Raw genomic sequence first — 19,554 nt, forward strand, 5'->3', positions numbered from 1 at the left:
CCCCCCCCCCCCCGCCAATGCCCGCTGTTTAAATTCTACTCGTAAGTACTCCACTATTAAAAATGTGGCTCCTTTCAGGGTTCTGGCCTCATCGAGCCCTTTATTAAAATGCAAATGTCCCTAAGAGCAGCCCCATAAGTCTTTGCCAGCTAATGGGATTAACTGAACTGAACACAGCCACCTGCAGGGAGGTGAGGCGGCCTGGGGCCAACTCTCTCTGCTGCACCAGTTGCCCATCGCTCATCCCTGAACACCCGGAACGCAAACTTCAGAGGGCCGGGTCAGAAGCCAGGGTCAGAGTCCCAGCTGTGGGTCATCTGCTTCCTGAAATCCCCTGAGCCTTGATTTCCTCATTTCTATTAGATCATTTGTTGTACAACGGGTAAAGCTCTCAAGGAATCCCAACAGAATGGTCTGGATTCAGGAGAGGGGTAGAAGGTCGGCTGTGGGACAATCATTAGCAGGCAGGCCATCGCTATCATGAGGCAAAACCTGGCCACTCACAACTACCTCATTCACAGGGGCAGTGACTCGTCCTACATGACTTTTGCAAAGGACCTGGGGCAGAACATGCTTTTCCTAGGGAGACAGAGAAAGGGCAACTTCTAGGCTTCAGTTTATGTTTTGAAAATTGGGTTTCACTCACACTGATTCCTCTGTGTGCCTCTCAGGCGCACAATATTAAAATGCCATAAACAAGGTGACACCAGACCTTAATAATTCTGTAAATCTGAAGCTTATTCATTATGGAACAAAACCAGGCCCTGCCATCTGGGGTCAGTTTTGGTTCAGTCACTTACACAAAAGAACTTCCCTTGTCTGATAGCTAATAGGAAAAGTATCTATCTGTATACACACAGACTTTCAAAAAGTATATAAAGGTCATGTATCATGTGCTGAGCACTACAGGAGACCTATGGGTAAGACTCTATTCCGAGGAAAATGAACAGATAAATTAAAAGTATTTGTCAAAGGAAAGTTGGAAATAAAATTCTGGAAATTAAAAGATATTTTCTTTCCATAATGACTGGGAATTAATCATACTACTTGAACATAGACTATCTCTGACTATGTTAGGTAATAGAAAAAAGAGGCCCAAAGCTCAGGCTCTAAGACGGAGGGCAACCCGGCATCTAAGATGGAGGGCGGCCCGGGCTCTCTAAGATGGAGGGCAGCTGGGATCTAAGATGGAGGGCGCCCGGGCTCTCTAAGACGGAGGGCAGCTGGGATCTAAGATGGAGGGCGGCCCGGGCTCTAAGATGGAGGGCAGCCCGGGCTCTAAGATGGAGGGCGGCCCTGGCTCTAAGATGGAGGGCGGCCCAGCATCTAAGATGGAGGGCAGCCTATGTTCTAAGATGAAGGACAGCCCAGCATCTAAGATGAAGGGCAGCCTATGTTCTAAGATGGAGGACAGCCCAGCATCTAAGATGGAGGGCAGCCCAGGTTCCAAGATGGAGGACAGCCTAGGTTCTAAGATGGAGGGCTGCCTAGGTTCTAAGATGGAGGACGGCCCAGCATCTAAGATGGAGGGCAGCCTAGGCTCTAAGATGGAGGACAGCCTAGGTTCTAAGATGGAAGGCAGCCAAGGAGCTAAGAAGGAGGGGAGCTAGGATCTAAGATGGAAGATAGTCTAGCATCTAAAATGGGAGGCGGCTAAGGACTAAGATTGAAGGGAGCTAGGAGCTAAGATGGAAGATAGCCTAGAAGTTAAGAAGAAGGGCAGCTAGGAGCTAAGCTGCAGGGCAGCTGGGATCTAAGAAGGAAGCAGTCCAGGATCTCAGATGGAAAGCTAAAGCTAATATGAAAGCACTCAGGACCCCTGGCTGCAAACCACCACAAACACTCTCCCATCCTGCACTCAAACACTAGTTCACACAGACAGAAGATTCTAAGGTTAAGTGGGAGAATTTGGACTTGCCCATAAGAGAATTTTCAGTTCTCTAAGATCCTAGGAGGCATGGGGTAGATACTGAAAGAGCAGAAATGGGATAAGGGAGGTGGCTGAAGGTAGTTCTCTGCACTATCCTAGGCCAGACCTTTGGAGTCTCTTCTGGAAGCAAGCCCTACCCGTTAGCATGGCCAGGAACCCTCCTGATAACACCTCCTAGGCAAAGGCCTTCTTCAACACTGCAGCTGACAACTTATCATGAGCGAGGTCCACCCACAGGGCCCAGAGAAGGCTCAATCACCGATGTACATGCTCAGCCAAGGCTGGCACAGAGAGCCAATGGTTTTGCCTGCCCCATGTCTAGACACTGCTGTTTGTTTGGGCCCAAGCAGATCATTCTGGGTTTTCTACAGTTTAATTATCAGTGCTGGCAAGAAGTTTACGTAAGCACCGATTTGGTTTGCTCCTCTCTCAACTGAGTTGGAAAACTCTCAGAAGGTTGCAAAAGTTTTTTGACAGTCCATCTCCTCTTAGCTGCTGTCTCTATTCCCGATTTGAGGGCTCGGTGGAGACGGCCCATTGTCACCTCTTCTTGGGTTGATTTTAACTCTCTGACAAGACTGTAAGGTCACTAAGGGGGGTCACAACATCTTAGACCTTCGTCTTCCCCACGGGGAAGGGCACATATTAGGTGTGTAGTACGTGTGTACTGAATGAATGAATAAACAAAAATGCCCAAACAGGGCACACTCACCGACCCAGCAAGGATTCATCCTTCTGAGAGGTGTGGCAGACACATGAGCGGCTACTGCAAGCTAACGGACGCTACTAGAAAAGCAATGGGAAAACAAGACTATTTCGCAGCTCAACTTAACCAAAAAATTAGGAAATAATTTAACAGTGAAGGAAAACGGATGTATGTTCACCAAAGACTAGTCAGTATTCCATGTTCTTTGCCAAGTTGGACACAACCTACATATGATGTAAGCCTCAGATCTGCCAATGGTCAAAAATTTGAAAAAAATTACTTTGGGACAGCTGTTTTCCTCTTGGAACAGCGATGGACTTACTATTTTCCCCAATTAGGCATGCCACTTCATACTAAATTCCATTAAACATGTTCCCTTCTTACACGAGGGCGATTTCCCCAAGAACCTTTCTCTATTTTTTCCTGAGGAGCGTCAACCAGGATCCTGTCCCCCAACAATCCCTAACTGTCACAGAAGGCCCATTTGATAAGCACATGTGTGGCAAGCTCCTTTTCTTGACTATCAGAACTACGATGGTCTCTCCCCCCACTGGTCCCTAATCAGTGATTTTGCGAAGTCTTAAAGCAATACAAATTTAGCTCAAATCAATTAGCAACACATTTCTAACTCTTGGCAGGATGGAAGAGAGGAACTTTCCCTAGTGGTCAGAGGAGAAGGCTGGAGAAGGACTCTGAGCGGGGGCAGCCTAGGAAGACACTTTATCTCTGTGGTGTGCTTTTTCAAAAAAGGTAAACACGCAGGAGAACAGTGCCTACCACAACAACATAGGACAAACATGTTTTATTTGATGTTTTTCGCTTGAGCTAATGAATAAGGCACAGGATACAGAGGGGCAGCTGGCGGAATATTTTCCCCACTAATGCCAGGAAGCTGAAAGTCTCTGCTTGCATGGTTCATTTTCACTGCATGAGAGATTTGCATCTGGAGGATGATATTTGCCCCGAGGCACACCCAGCACGGAGCAATCTCATCTCTAGTCTCCTCTGGCACGCCCCCCTCATCCCTTCCCCTCACCCATCCTTAAGGAGCCCTAGCAAATGGGGCAACGATTAAGCACTAGGCTGCTAACCTCAGAGTTGGTAGTTCAAACCCACCTAGCAGCTCTTCGGGAAGAAAGACCTGGCGATCTGCTCCCGTACAGACTACAGCCTAGAAACCCTATGGGGCAGTTCCACTCTGTCCTAAAGGGTCACTATGAGTTGAAAAGGACTTGATGGCACCCAATGACAACAACAGCCTTCCTTGCTGAATAGAATAGTCTTCCCTCTCTAATCAACGCACCCCAGGAGGGTAAAACTTGAGTTTCAAAAGGGTGGGAGAAGGAAGAGAGAGAGGGGAAAAAAAAAAAACCCAACAATGTCCATACTGTGTCCAGCTGGAGCCTAAATCTCCAGGGCTTCAACCCAGAAAATTCTAAAGATTTCCTATGCATCCAAGATGCATACTTAACGTGCAGGGTGTTTGCTTTTAACTTTAGGGTTTGTTTGGTGTTTGGTAATTCGTGAACCAAAGTACTCATGAAGATTAGATTTTTTTTTTTTTTTTTAAGGACAAAAGGGTCCAGTTTGTGCCAGATTTCCTAAAACCAAACCAAACCACTAAATGTGATAAGGAAGGCATGTGAAAACCGTTGCAAAATCAGAATGTTCTAGAAGGGGGCTTATTGCTATCTTCAACACACAAAAACATTCCACAATCATTTCAGGATTAGGAGAGAACATTTGGGAAAGCAAAAAGGGCCCATTCAGGCCGGGAAGAGGGAGGGCAGAGGGCAGAGAACCACAGTGCGGGGAGGCAGGGACTGGCGGCCATGGCCTCCATCCCTGGAACAAACTCCCAGTCTCCTGATCCCTTGCCTCCTTGGTCTAGAACCAAGATGAGACCCCATGGGGCGGTGAGATGGAAAAGGGATGTTGTCCCCATCTCAACCCAGAACCTGCCTCCCCCACGCCTCCTCTCCTAGCCCAGCCTGGCCCCGAGGGGCACCTTCTGGCACCCTCCTTGGTGCTGGCCTCTCCCAACCTCGGCAGCTGGCCAGTCTCTCTGCCGGGTGAAACTGTAATTACTGCAACCCGATCCTCCCTCCCGTTCTGGACTGGAAGCTCATCAAGGGCAGGGGCCCACCTGGTGCCTAGCGCTAAACTTAGCAAAAACCAAAAAAACCCGTTGCCGTCGAGTCAATTTTCGACATGCCTTTATTTCTCTTGCTCACTTGTTCTCTCTCCTTTTAAAGATTTTTATTGAATTAATTTCTGTATTTGTTTATCTCTTTCCTTCCTTTTTTGCACTTTCTCTTCTGTCTCTCTGTCTCAACAATAAAGGACAGTTGGTTTTAACTTCTGAATAGTTCACAAGGACCTTGAGATTTCAACAGTTGAGAGAAGGAATGACCAAGGGAAAGGATTTGGATTTTTTTCGCACCCAGGAAGGGACCGAGCAAGTAAAAGAACTCAGAAAAGACGGAGAGCGGAATGTGGACAAACCTCCAAAGAAACTAGCATAGCGTGTGTTTGGCGAAGACGGAGCCGAGAACGAAATTGTTCGTATACCATGGTTAACAGCCTCTTTAAAAACATCCATACATCTGGGTCAAGAACAGGAGATAAGGAGAAATAAAATAAGGGGGTTTCCTTTACCACCACCATAATGTCATTTTAACATTAAATAGGGCTCCTATGAGAACAGGGGAGAGGAGCCGGGGCGAGCGTGGGGCATAAGCGTGGATCCCAAGTCCCATGGGAAGCGAAAGCAGGCAGTTTGGCCCCAAGAGGGAGACGCTGAGTTCTAAGAGGGCGTGGTCCCCTAAAAATGAAGGATTTGTGTGCGTGGCGGGGGGAGCTGGCAAAGAAACCCACCAAATAAACAGACCAAAGTGCCCCCCCCCAAAAAAAGAGCACAAAATGGCAGGATTGGCACTAAAACGGAGCCCCCGGGACCCCAGGACAGGATCAAACCCCAACCTAAGACCCTCCCGAAACTGGGGCTTTTTCCTCTTTGGTCTTCCTACATTTCATCTAGAGAATTCTAAGCAATCCCACTTCCTCCGAGCGGGTTTAGCTATTCTGCGCTCTCTGCTGACCTCTGGTGGGCTGGACTAGCCCAGAAAAGGAGCTAGAAGCTTGGGTAGCCCACCTGCCCTGCTATCCCCTACCCTTCAAGGTTCACCCTAACACCTGCTCAGGGAGCTGTGGTAATCAGGCCTCTGAAAATGGTCAGGGCGATAAAGGAGGGGGCTGTGGGGAGGAAGAGCTTCCGAGTCCTCAGAAGAATACTGGCTAAGAGAGGAATGTTGCAGGAAAGTTATTAACTTGAAAAAAAATTTGTTTTTAATAGTAGGGTGTGGGAACCTTTCACGGTAAGTGAAGAGCTGGTAGTCGGTCCTCTGACTTTTGAGCTGTTAGAGAGTGGGGGAGAGAAAGTATGTAAGAATGGGGCATTGAGGGTAAGTTCCATGCGAGAAGTTACCCCACAGGACTTGGCTGGCATCCTCACACCAGAAGCTCACGTAGCCTATCTCCAACACATGACCTCATGGTTTTACAGCTGGTGGCACAATGGTTAAGCGCTCAGCTGCTAATCGAAAGGTTGGTAGTTGGAACCCACAAGCCACTCCACAGGAGAAAGACCTGGCACCTCAGAAACCCCGTGGGGCAGTTCTACTCTGTCCTATAGGGTTGCTGTGAGTCGGAATCGACTTGGCAACAGGTTTGGTTTTTTTGGTTTGGCTAGAGAGAAGGGCAGAGGAATGGAAAGAAACAGAGAGGAAGCCTGTGCTTCTTGGAAGCATGGAAAACAGCCCCAGATACGACCAGACCCATCTTCCCCGCAACTGGAAACCAGGCCTAAAGAAGTCCCCTGTTTGCCTCAAGACTGCGGGTGGGTGGCCCATCCTTAGAGAGGGGTGGACTTGAAGATTCATCACTGATAAGACTGCCCCCCCACCGCCCGCCCCAGTACATTATGGGTTTGAAGCACCGAGGAGCAGAAAGGTATTCAGGAGCGGAAAAGAATGAAAACTAGCTCTGAAATCCCAGAAAAACCTAATGGTGGTTCTCACGCATGAAAAAACAACAAGGGTTCATCGCCAGCCTGCACCTCCTCCTAGTAAAAAGGCACTGAGCATCCACCCCAAATTGTACCCCTTGTCTCCCTGCATCCTCACGTACTGTTTCCCATGCCAACTCCTCCAGGAAGCCTCCTTGGATTTCCCTGGTGGAAAGTGGACATTTGCTGCTCTGGATCTCTTTCCTAGCCCTTGATGGGGGGGGGGGGGCAGATGGCACCATCCAGCTCTGTTTCCTGTAAAGATTCTTCTAGTTCCGAGTACCCAGAAATCATTACTTATTTACCAAAGGGCAAAAGATGCTCCTAAAATTGGATTTCCTGTGTAATCTGCCATCTTGGAACAGATACCTTAAAAGGGAGGGGAGGGGGTGGTGGCCCACCTGTTCTATTTAACTTTTCACACAAGACAGTTAAGAGATGTTTTTTTCACACAAGACAGTTAAGAGATGTTTTAAGGTAAATAGAGCAACTCTCTCATTTTTCAGAGGAGGGAGGTGGGGCCTCAGGAGATAAGTGATCTGGCCAAGGTCTCAGAACCAGTTCCCGGCAGTGCCGGGCTGTGAGCTTGGAGGTCGCTGTGATAGTGTGCGTTCTTGCCCTGGCTAAGGTCTAGAGGGCCACTAGTTACAAGTGACAAGATCTGTCCTCAGATGTCCATTGCTCAACTGAAAACCTTTAAAAATACCCCTGGCCTTGAGGGTGGGCAGCTGTGTCCCTGGGATGGAGGATTAGGGGAGGGGTACGCGCATTTCTGCCTCAGACGCCAGCACCCGTACTTGTTCTAAACAGCCAGGCTCCCAACACTAAAAGCCGAGCGCCATCTGCCAGCCAGCCTCAGCAGCCTGCTTTATTTATTTGTCTCTACTTCCCAGCCCAGCAGAGCTGGTGTTCTCATTTCTTTCCCTAAAAAAAAAAAAAAAAAGTTCCTACTCAGAAAGCCCCCCAAGATAAGAATCCTTAGTTCTTAAAAAAAAATCTCAGAAGAGATGGGCGGGGGGGAAGGATAGCAAGGAAGAATTGAGAATTCCTTTGGAGGTGGATTTCCGCTCCTCCATTTCTGAGCTGTGTAAATGTCTGAGGAGAAAAGAAGAGAGGGGGCCCCTTTCTCCATCTCAGCAGCCCTGGTGGTCTTCATCCTGCCCTTCCTGCCTGACCACCAACCTCCTTCCTGGCAGAATCAGAGACAAACACCCTGCTTTGCATCTCCCTCAACACCTGAGGTCAGGCCCTGAGTCTGGGAAATGAAGGTATTAGGACAAGAAAAAGAAAAGGAAATGGCCCGACCACCTGTCACTTAAGTCTGAGGCTAAGATGTCAGCAAGGGTTTTGAGTTTGTCCCACCAACTGAGTACAAGTCTCTAACTCAAGGGCCCCTTTGGCTTCTCAAGCTGGGCCCCCCTCCCCCCTCCACCCAGGGTTATTACCTCTCCCTACATCTCGTTCCACAGAGACCCCCTGGCTTTCTCTCAGATAACCCATCAAATTTAAGTCCCTTCCCCCGACCATGGCAGAACCTCAGGATTACTCGGCAGAATCTCAAAATGGAGCATTGACCATACTGTTAACAATCAAACTTTTGTCTTTTCTGGGTTACTTAGCAAATTCATGGAATCCTTGACTAGAGCGCTAGAATTACCCAGAGTCAGGGGCATGAGAACCCCCCTAACTTCTAAGCCAGCGCTCTCTAAACTCTATCCTAGGGCCCTCCAAAAATCTGGAACTCCTCTGCCCACCACTTTCCCCACTCGACCCCTCCCCCATCCAGGCTAGGTGGGAAGACAGCAAGCAGTAATCCCCGTAAACTCACACACTCAAACTGCCCCAGGAGAAGCCATTTCCAAAGAGCTCCAGAATGACTGGATTCCCATCGGGCAACTTTCCAAAGACTCTCCCTTGGAAAGGGGAACCCTGTCCTGAGCGTCCATCTTAAAACCCACCCTAGCCATTCGTTGTGTAAAGCAAAAAATAGCTATTATGTTTCCCTTTTAGCACTAAAAAGAAACGAAGCCACATAAATGTTCAATTATAAAGAGCCAGAGGCAGCCCAACTTTTAAAACTTTTTCCCTGATGCCTGGCATTTGTTTCTTGGGTTCTGCTCTGGGTCTTCTAAGCGTTTCCTTGGAAAGATGCTGCACTTGGTCCCAGGCAAAATGTCAAAATCAACGTTCAAAAAACATGCCTTGTGTCATTTCGAGGATTCTGCAATAAGGAGGGGTGACAGTTAGGGGGCCCTGCACTTAACTAACTTGGGACATGTAAAGCTAGTCTTCAGAGAAGTTGATATTTCAAATGATATTTTTAATTTTACATGTCAGATATGTACTTTGGAAAACTGCCTATCTATTTCCCACCTCTCACCCTAAAGTAATCCTAATACTTTAGCTTTTAAATACATACACAGCCTTGGGTGGGGAGCAGTTGTCTTATTTATTTTCCTGGCCTTATCAATGGACTTAAACCGAAAAAAACCAAACCCATTGCCCTCCAGTAGATTCCAACTCGGTAGCGACCCTACAGGACAGAGTAGAACTGCCCCATAGGGTTTCCAAGGAGTACCTGGTAGATTCAAACTGCCAACCTTTTGGTTAGTAGCTGAGCTCTTAACCACTGCGCCACCAGGGGTCCAGGGCTCCACTTACTAAAGCCCACAAATTCCAAAATCTCTAAGGGGTGGAGGGGGGAAAAAGACTTGTTTTTAAAAATTAAATCCCAAATAAATCTGTAATATCCAAAAGCTCTATTAAAAGACGGGGGCAAAAATATAGATAATAAAGCAATAAAGTCCCCTTCCTTCCATAACGGCTACTTGGGAGAAAAGCTGGTTAGATGTAAGTTCAGGGGTCGGAACACTGTTCAAAATTAAAGCCATAAATTAGTCTTATTATTATTCCAAGAGATATTGGCTACAGAAGCTCCTTAGGATTAGGGAAGGGATGTCAACAATTGTATCTGAGACCAAGTGCAACTCTGGACCAGGAAATGTCCTTAGTAGTTATTTCTTTTGGTAAAAATATGTTGTATTTCTAAAGATGGTTGATTTTACCTTTTCAGAACAGTCATTCAGAGGTCTTCCTTCCACCCTTCTCCCCCCAGTGTAACTTCTTGCCTTGAAATATCGGCTCCTAAAGGTCACGGGTCACCTCCACGCAGAGGGCTGGGACTAAGGTGACCCAGCAAACAAGGCCTGCGTACCACACTTGTCTGTGGTGTACACACACTACCAGTTAAAGGATCCCTTAGTGTTCTGTGGGACACACATAAAATGGCACCCACATTGGCGCAGAGCCGATATACGGCCCGCAGCCATCTGAGAATGGTCCTTACTATCTCGCAGTGTTTCTACACTGCAGAGTGAATTGATTCAGAGCGCACCAGACGGGGAGAACTCCCAGCCTGCTACAGACCAAGGGCCCCTAAGTGGTAGATGTGAGCATGTAAGGGTTAAAATCTTTAAGCCCTGATTTAGCTCAGCTCATTGATTAGCTATGGGACTGACTTGGTTAATCAGAGTCTCATTATTTTACTTCACTGGAATAATTCCCTTTTCTAGTCTAGGTGGGTCATCTGGGCTGCTACCTTTTCTGAGAGTCTGTCAATGACCTCTACCCAAGAACGCAGTCACCAAAATTGGTATAAACTTTTCTGACTGGTTATTAGTGATTAAAACTGATTGCCTTTTCTCTGAAGATGACTTTTAAGGTGGTCTGCTTATGATGGATAATACCTAACGTCCCCAGGACGGATACTGATAATGCCAGAACTACCAATAACATTGCTATTGAGCAGAAGTTCCTAGCTGGGGGCAATTTTGCCCCCAGGGACACCTGGCAATGTCTGGAGACATTTGTGGTTGTCATAACTTGGGGGAAGTGCTACCAGCATCCGGTTGGTAGAGGTCAAGGATGCTGCAGAACATCCTACAATGCCCAGTGCCCCCCATGACAAAATGTCAATAGAACCCCCCAAAAACCCCAAATTAAACCCATTGCCGTCGAGTCGATTCCAACTACAATGACACTATAGGACAGAGTAGAACTGCCCCATAGGGTTTCCAAGGAGTGGCTAGTGTATTTGAACTGCTGACCTTTTGGTTAGCAGCCATAGGCCTTAACCACTTTGCCACCAGGGGCCCCAGAGGGTGCCTTAATCCCCAGCACACAGTCAACAGGGAGAAGTAACAGCTTAAAAACAAAAAGCTGAATTCGACTAAAGCTTTGGGGCCTATTTAAATCGGGGCTGCGTGCTGGGGAGGGGGGTTGTGGTGAGAGTGAAGGGGGCCCTTCCCCACCTTCACTGCCTCTCCCAGCCCCTCTCACTTCACATAGAAGCAACACCTTTCTCCTGCCTTATACTGTCTCACCACCTAGTGGCCACCTGGAATATCAACCACCCTCACCCTCTCTGGCCTTCCTAGGCTAGCCATTAGAAAACGGGGGGGTGGGTGGAAGGACCCCTGGATGACGTGTATGATTTTATTGAAAAGCTAATTAAGCATAGTAGAGCTATAAGGAATTAAGTATTAATAGTGGCTATAAGGAATTAAGATGCTCACTCGAGGATTTCAGAAGCCTATCCAGGCCTTAAACAAATAAATTTAAAAAAATCAAGGGGGCATTACAAGTAAGGCTGGACTTTTCATCCAAGAGGACCCCATAGGGCTTCTGCTGAAATCCTTAGAAGACTTGGGAGTCATCAGATATAACCATAGGTAAGGAAACAGTGTCTATTTAAAACAATTTGTTCAAGCGGTCCCAGCCATTGAAGTACCTAGATCCTTCCTAAATAACATCTGTCTGTGCTTAGCAACTTGTTTTTGTTTTTTCATTGGGACCAAGCAGCTAATGTTATGGCTAAGGAAACTGAGGCCCAGGCATGTGGGCCCCAGGTCTGGTGAGTTTGGATGGACGCTACGTAGGAGGCAGGGCTCCCCTTTGCTTCATCTGAGTCCTGGCCAAGTGGCCTTCTGGAACCCTGCCCTATATCACAATGACTGGATTTAGATTTTCTGTATCACCATAAGCATTGTTCTTTTCTTTTCAAAAATCTTACAGCTTCGAACTTACCTCCGTGCAGGTTCCCTGTAAAATGTTCACATTAGCCATCAGTTTGATGAAAGGTAAAATGGTTCAAATAGGAGAGAGGAGAGAGGTGGTATGGTGCTTTGATTGAAGGCGAGAGGCAAGAGCCAGAGAAATCCGACGAGTAAGGTGTTCCCTGCCCAAAGGGAGGAACCAAGAACCGACACGTACTCAGTGAGACACTGAGCTCGCAAAAGCTCAACCTTGTCGCTCCTTGAAATGGGGCCGTGAGCTTTTCCTTCCTATTATCAACTCATTAAAGGAAGTTTAAAGTACTTGCTCTGTCCCACACACAAAATGTGTGTGACAACGTCTGAAACGTTGAGTGACTCATAATAAATTTGGGATCGGGTAACAATTTACAGTACCTTTTTACCTCTCTCCTCTTCCCAAATTGAATCATTAAAAAACATTTAGTGAGATCCAATGTTCAAGTTCTGTGGGCAGAGCTCCGTGAGTCAAAATACGCAGGAATTCTCTTGAGGCTTCCCAGATTACTCTGCAGTGTGATTTGGGATTTTACCTCCAAGTCAGTACAACAGAGGCACACTCCCTGAACTGTCACTGCTCTGTCACCGATCGTTCCTTCTCCCATCTGTAACGTGTGTGCAGCGCGGTACTGCTTCCGCTTTGGAAGGCGTGTGCTCTGTGCGCGTGCCATTTGTGGGTCTCCACAGAGTATGTAGCGTGGGCAAGTCTTAAAAGTCAAACGTTGCTTTTCCATGTCATTCCCTACCTGGTTCTCGAAGAGGTCCTCATCTTCGGTTCCCACGATCATCGTGGCTTCACCTTCTGGCTGCTGGAAAGGAAACTAGAGACAATTTTCTTTTTTCTTTTTTTACACGTGTAATAACCACAGAAGAATTGGTGCTCAGGTCCTGGGAGCAACCACAGTATGGAACTGACTTACAGGGGCTAATGGGGGGGGACAGGTAGGGGTGATAGGTGACACATTTCAGGACAAGTAAACAAAGTTACCCCCTCATCCCCTCTCTCTCAGCGGCGACGTCTCTCACCTGAGAATGACTTAGCACAATCACAAATTTGGCAAGGTGTCTTTTGTCTACTGCTAGGGTTCATCTTTCTGTACACAGTGTGTTCAAAGAGTGTACTCTGAGACACAGCCAGAACAGGGTGACTCAGACTGTTAGAAGTTAACAGTTTCACGGGAAATCTAGAAGCAAAAACCAAAATCATACACCTCTCTCAGAGCAGGGAGAGAAAACTCCAGAAGTAAATTTTGAATAATAATAGTTAACATTTTTTTCTTGTTTTACCTGTGACAAATATGGAGTTTTCCCTCAAAAGCTGGACTTGCCCCTGCTTGCATGTGACAGGCATAGGGTTGAGAATACACTGTAATTTCTAGAATTTAACCTCACTTCTAGTATCTGACCTTCATTTTAGAAGAATTAAGAAAAAGCAAGTCTCGCTCTCAGATTCTTCTAGAAACACCCCTCTCCTCCTTGTTCAGAGGCTTCTTGGCCCCACCCTCTCTGCCAGTATGGATCTGTGGCTTCCCACTAACTCATTGCCATTGAGTTGATTCCCACTCATAATGACCCTGTAGGACAGAGTAGAACTGCCCCATAGGGTTTCCAAGGAGCAGCTGGTGGATTCGAACTGCCAATCTTCTGGTTAGCACCCAACCTCTTAACCACTGTGCCACCAGGGCTTTCCACTAGTCATCCTAAATTTCATAAAGGCCACTTAAGACTTGCTGCTTCTCTAACCAGACTCCTAAGGAGAGACCCAGCCCAGTTTTCTGACTCCCTGAAGAGAGCGTGATCCGAAGTCTAGGGTGGCCATATGCTACAAGAGGAATTGGATGAGAAGAAAGGCCTCCTTCAGGCCAATTTAATGAAATCTGTTAAGATGGATGTTTGCAGGACCACAGCTTCTGGGTCCCTATTACTGGTAGGGCCACAAGGGCCAGAGATGGTTAATTAGATCCCCTAACTTTCTCAGTCCCTCTGTTTTCATTTGATGATGGGAACTTTGTTTCATCAATTGGCCTTGCCCTTTCTGTTCTGAAAATTGTGACTGGTCCTGAGAAATCTGATTCTAAAATGGGCAAACGGAAGGCTAATTTCACAGCTCATTAGGGACCTTGGAAGGGGCGAAGCTGGGTGTGGGAAAAACCAAGAAGTGTTAGGGACCAATCTTCACTCACTATTTACATGTCTCCTGAAAGGTGCTTTATTTAGTGGCATTGCAGAGTCCCGCTTTTGCTGGGGGTGGGAGGTAAGTTTTCTTTGGTGGAAAATTCTACCCTAAAAGCAGAGAAGGACAAACATAGCTGGCATCGGGGCATCTCAAATCTCATCACTCAGGTGGCCTTCTCTAAAAAGAGACTTCTTTTTTTGCTTAATGCCAACCTTCCCATGTAAAAGTCAAAGGTGATTTAGGGTGGCTTAGTGGTTAAGAGCTTGGCTGCTAACCAAAAGGTCAGCAGTTCAAATCCACCAGCCACTCTTTGGAAACCCTATGGGGCAGTTCTACTCTGTCCTATAGGGTTGCTATGAGTTGAAATCATCTACGGCAACAGGTTTGATTTTGGCCTAAGATCATTCACTGACTCTTACTAAATGAGAATTTGCCCTGTACTGTAAATACGGAATACTTTCAAAATATAATCACTATGCAAAATATTGGGCAAGAGTTATTGTAATAGGATCATTAGACCCAGGCCAGGATTCTAAACAGTCTGTTACGTTCTAACACTAAAAATATAGAGGGACTAGGCAAAAAAAAAAAAAATCTGTATTATTATTATTATCTTTAGTGGAAACCTGAGTAAAGAGAGAAGCTATAGGCCCTGCTGAAGAAAACTACTGGAGGATTAAAAAAAGGCTTTAAAGAAAATCTGCATTAAAAAAAAAAAAAAATCAAAGCCCAGTAAACAAACCAACGCTGCAGTGTTGGCAGACAAGCGTAAGCAAATGTGAATGTGGAAACTGAATATCACTATAGCAATGACAGGTATCCCAGAAATGGGGGGCTCATGTTTCATGTACACTCAATGGACATTTATAACCCGGGATCTGTCAGGGTTTGGCTGAAATTCAGAAAGCAGCAGACCTCAGGCACCTGTCATTTCAACAAGGGATTCTAAGAGCACATAGTACATTTACAGTAAGCATGCAATAATTCATTGAAATAACACCGTATCACTACTACCACTTCTTTTTGCAAGCATTATCTTATCTGAATCAGAAAACCTAAGACTCTGTCACTTACCTTGGCACCTTTGAGCAAAAATCCCTGATATTTAATCTGAGCTTTTGGGTTATTTGGCTATGAAATGCGGTCCTATAACGTTTTTTATTGCCCATAGCTGTTTCAAAGAGCAAGCGTGACTAGATGAAAAGCTTTTAAAAATGTAAACTACAATAAACATGTTCTATCAAAATTGTTACTGATTACTAATAATGCTAAGTGACACTGTCCCATTTCAAGTCAACAAGGGCTACTGAAAAAGGGAATGAGCCTCAGCTTGCTTTGCTAAATACCAGTTTTCCAACGGTATATACAGTGTGGCTAAATTAGAAAAATGAACCCACCTATATGGAAAAAAAATTTTTTTTTGAGAGAGAAATCTACGGGAAACTGGATTTTAAAAAGGAAGGCAGAATTTCGGCCTTTGAAAAGCCTGAAATACTACAGGGATAAAAAGAATGAAAAATAACAAAAGCCCCTTAACTCTAAAATTGTATGGCCAGATGAGCTGTTCCCTCCCCACTGCACCAAACAGCTCTGTGGACTGCATTCTGAATACAGAAATATGGCTGTATTAAAGACAAAAAAAAAAAAAGGACTCCCGGAAGACGGAAGGTTATATGTATCACTGTTGCACTTGGTCGCATAAATAAATTATCATATAATTAATTGTGATTCACTGTATAAATACAGTGTCATAGCAGAATGGCCATTATTATACCTAGCATTTGCCTGCACAATTTTACTAACTGCAGCAGATACCAAGAAATTCTAATCTAACAGCCTCCTTTGATTCTTAAGAAGCAAGGAGGGATTCACATGCTAAATAAGGTTTCCAAAAACATGTTTCAGTCACCAAAATTATTTCAAAGGGTAACAGAAATATAGAAACAGTCTATTAGTAGATGATGCTGAGTATGGAAGAGGCTTCAACCCTTTAGATATTCTAGAACTTTAACTGTGCTATTGATTTATAGCTTTTAATATACACTTTTCTCTTTTTAAAATTCCCTATAATGTGATTATACTGTTTGGACAATAAAAACAGAGAGGACACACACACACACACACACACACACACACACACACACGCACACACATTTTAAAAGCAACAGATGAGTCTGTATGTCACGAATTAGGAGCCATATCACAGGCCAGCCATTTGAGCTGCATCTTCAGGGGAAGAAGGGATGGATGGCTTGTTTGATATGTTGAGACCAGACAGTTAATGTTTCTTGTCCTCAGTGTGGGTAACAGCTCCTCCTTCCTCCTCCATCCCTGCGTCATAAGTAATTCAGACCCAGATGGGGTGCTTTTCTGGTCTCTTAGGCAAAACGAAGCCGGGTCAGAAAATGAAGGTGATCCTGGCTATGTATATGCCAGCTCAGGCCCGATGCTTTCCAGCCTGTTTCTCGAGCTAAGCTGCATCCAAACAGCAACCTCATAGGAGCCAAGCCAGAATAATGGCAGGGTGACCTCGGCAAATTTCCTTCGGTTAAGCTTAATTCTTCCCCTGGCTGTAAAACAAGGGGAAGCAAGGGAAATTCTAATATCCTTAAGACTTGGCCCCAGAGGTGGGCAGTTTGCTGCAGGATTTGTGTGTTCATATTGCAGGGGAGATGGCTTCAGTCCGGAAGCAAGTGGTGGCTGCTCGTCCCCCTCCCTCTTCCCCCCTCCCCCAGAGAACAGAATACCTCAGTCACGGGGCTAAACAAGACCTTAGTGGAGATCTGCTAGGAAAGTTTTATTTCATAAATGAAGCAACTGAGGCCCCTGCACGTAAGGGATACTGTCAATTAGGGACTAAGTGCACACAGCCACTTAGGTCTCCTGTCTGTCCCCAGTTGTCTCCTCCGTCCCTCACTGCCTCCATTACAGATCTGCTTCCCCGAGCTCTGCCTGGAATACTGAAATGGGGCTGTTATGACAAAAGCAGTTGTCTGCAGAGAGAACTGTGCGTCGTCACCTAAGGCTCTGTGGTTTTAGCGCTGTTGGGGCATCTGAAATTTAAAGCTATCTCCCTTCTGTATGTTTTTTTGGGAAATGATAACGTCATTATTTCCCTTGCAGGGCATAAATAAAATGATAATCACATTTTTAAAAAACATGGTTTGTGGGAGACACATCTCACGAGGGCACACAGTTATGTCAATATTGTCATTAATAAGAAACCATCACACATTATCAAATATTTAACAAACAAACATACCGCCACCTTAGACACTGTGATCTCATAATCCCTTGAAAGGTTCTCAAAGAATTAAAGAAATTAAGATTGTGGGGCTTCACTTTAGAAATTCTCATTTAAGCCAAAGATTCAGACCATTGCTAATTGCTGCTCTGATTCAATGTGGCAAAAACCGTTAATGCCCCAGAGCTGAGAGGAGAGGCTGGGGAAGGGAGGAGGGGGGATGCGAAGGGTCAGGGAAGAACTTAGACATATGGGAGAGGGTCTTACTGTGGGGTGAAGAAGGGGGTCTTGCAGAGGGGATAGGGGAAGATGGGGGGCACCAAAGGCACTCTTTAGAATATGATTATTTCCATTTTAATCACAATTTCTTTTCATATTTTTTGATTCAAAACCGAGTAACAAAGGAGCTTACCTTTGAGCCTCTTGGCCCCCAGCTAAAGCTGCTTGAAAAAACTCAATTGATATTATTTCACAAGCCATATTCAGCTTTACCACATTTTGTCCACACACGTAAGATACACTCAGAGCATTTTTTTTTCAAATTTCACTTTATTTTAACTGCATTTCAGGCACGTAGACTGCATAGCACTCCCAACACCTAACGCCCCTCCTTTTAAACCAAGCCCCTCCCCCTGTATTCTCTGCAAACGTGTAAATGATTGGCTTACCTCCAGTTCTTCCCTAGGGAAAAAAAAAACCATTTTATATTTTTTTAAACACAGCCACGCCCACCCCCTTGGCACCAGCCAAGTGTGGCTTTAGATCCAGACTTGCCTGCAGCGGCTTCAGTGTTTTTTTCCCCCTCCACCCTCCAATCCCCACCAGGTGAGCTGAGTATGTGCAGAATACCGGACCTACGTACGGTGCAGCCGCCGACGCCCCAGATCCCTGTGCGACTGGTTTTTCAACCGTAAAGGCGGGAGGGTTTGGCGAACGAATAAGTGAGGACAACGCTTAGCGCAAAGGGAAGAAAGAAAGAGAGACATAGAGAAAACAGGTTATGTAAGTCCGCAGGCAGTGGCCCCCTGCCTCGGGGCCACTGGCCCCGCATCTTACCAAGTCGTCCGGCCACCGTGCCCGCTGCATTTCCGCGCTGCACCGCGCCAGCGCACAGGTCCCACCAGGCGTGCGCCAACACGGAAAGTTTTTGCCCGCGCCCAGGAGCCAAACACAGAAAGCCTGCTCCCCAGTACAGATACACAGTCGGCGGATACTCAGGGTTGGGGGATTGGGGGACACTTGAGCGTATCATGCACAGGCGTACACAGAATATGAACAACACCACACACCAACGACACAAGCTGTCCGAGTCCAAGCAGCCGGGCCAGACGAGGCGGGGCGCACCTTCCCAACGACCCCAGCCACCGCGCCCCGGCCACGACGCCGGGGGAGCCCCGGGCCCCTCCCCAGCGGGTCCTGGCTCACCTGAAGCCCCCGCCTGTCCTCCCGGCCCCCACCCCCCGGGGCTCCGGGGCAGCTTACGGTGCGGGCGCTGGCTTGTCCAGCCGGAAACGACCCTCAATGTCGCTCTGCGCCACTTTCTCCCTGGAGGGCATACACTGGGGCCACCCAAGACCCCTGGCCCCTCCCGTGCCCCGGGCAAAGTTAGGGCCCCTGGCTAGAACTTCCTGGCAGGCGCTCCTGCCTTTGCCCGGGCCCTCCTCAGCCGCGGGCCCTGCGCCCCACCAGGCCGCCCTGCCACCCTCCCGGCCGCCGGCGGCCCTGCTCGTGGGCAGAGTCGCCGTATTACCTAGAAGCAGCAGGCGGTGCGTACACATGTACCCCATCTTTTCATCCTTGAGCTGCTTTTCGATGAGCTTGCTGCGCTTCTTCTCCGCGCGCTTCTGAGCACGTTTCTCCAGCGCGTCTTTGCGCTTCTGGCGCCGCTTCTCAGCCAGAGGCATCTTCTTGCCTTTGGAGCCGTGGGCCGCTCCGGACTGGGGGCTCTCAGAACGGCATCCGAAGCAGCCTCCGAAGGCTTGCATGAGGAACTTGTGGAGCAAGTTGCGGTGGTGCTTGCGGCGGCGGCGGCCGCGCCGGCACTGACCCCAGAAGTAGCAGCCGGGGGTCTCCTCGTCGGACTCGTAGCTGCTGTGCTCGTCGTCGCTGCTGTCGGAGCCTTCGTCGTGGCGGCTGCGGCCGCGCTCCGCCTTGACCCGCCGGGCAGCCGCGCGAGGAGGGACCGGACTCGGGAGATCGGCAGCCTGGATCTCCGGGCTGGGGGGTCGGAGGAGCTGCAGCTGGGGGCGGTCTCCGGTGGCTGCTGCGGCGGCAGCAGCGGCTGCGACCGGGCTGCGGGCACGGGCCCAGGCGGTAGGGGTGGCCCGGGCAGCGGTGGCAAC

At 47.5% G+C, this 19,554-nt stretch overlaps 1 protein-coding gene across 1 annotated transcript in view; it reads right to left on the reverse strand.

Moving 5' to 3' along the window:
• Positions 1–19,554, reverse strand: part of GNAS (GNAS complex locus) — a 59,467-nt gene that overhangs the window by 38,631 nt on the left and 1,282 nt on the right. Inside the window, exon 2 of the mRNA XM_012558444.1 lies at positions 18,963–19,504. Coding sequence (XP_012413898.1) covers positions 18,963–19,504 — 542 coding nt within the window. The remainder of the gene's footprint in view (positions 1–18,962; positions 19,505–19,554) is intronic.

Source organism: Trichechus manatus, unplaced genomic scaffold, assembly GCF_000243295.1.
Source record: "Trichechus manatus latirostris isolate Lorelei unplaced genomic scaffold, TriManLat1.0 scaffold00008, whole genome shotgun sequence".
Taxonomy (NCBI): domain Eukaryota; kingdom Metazoa; phylum Chordata; class Mammalia; order Sirenia; family Trichechidae; genus Trichechus; species Trichechus manatus.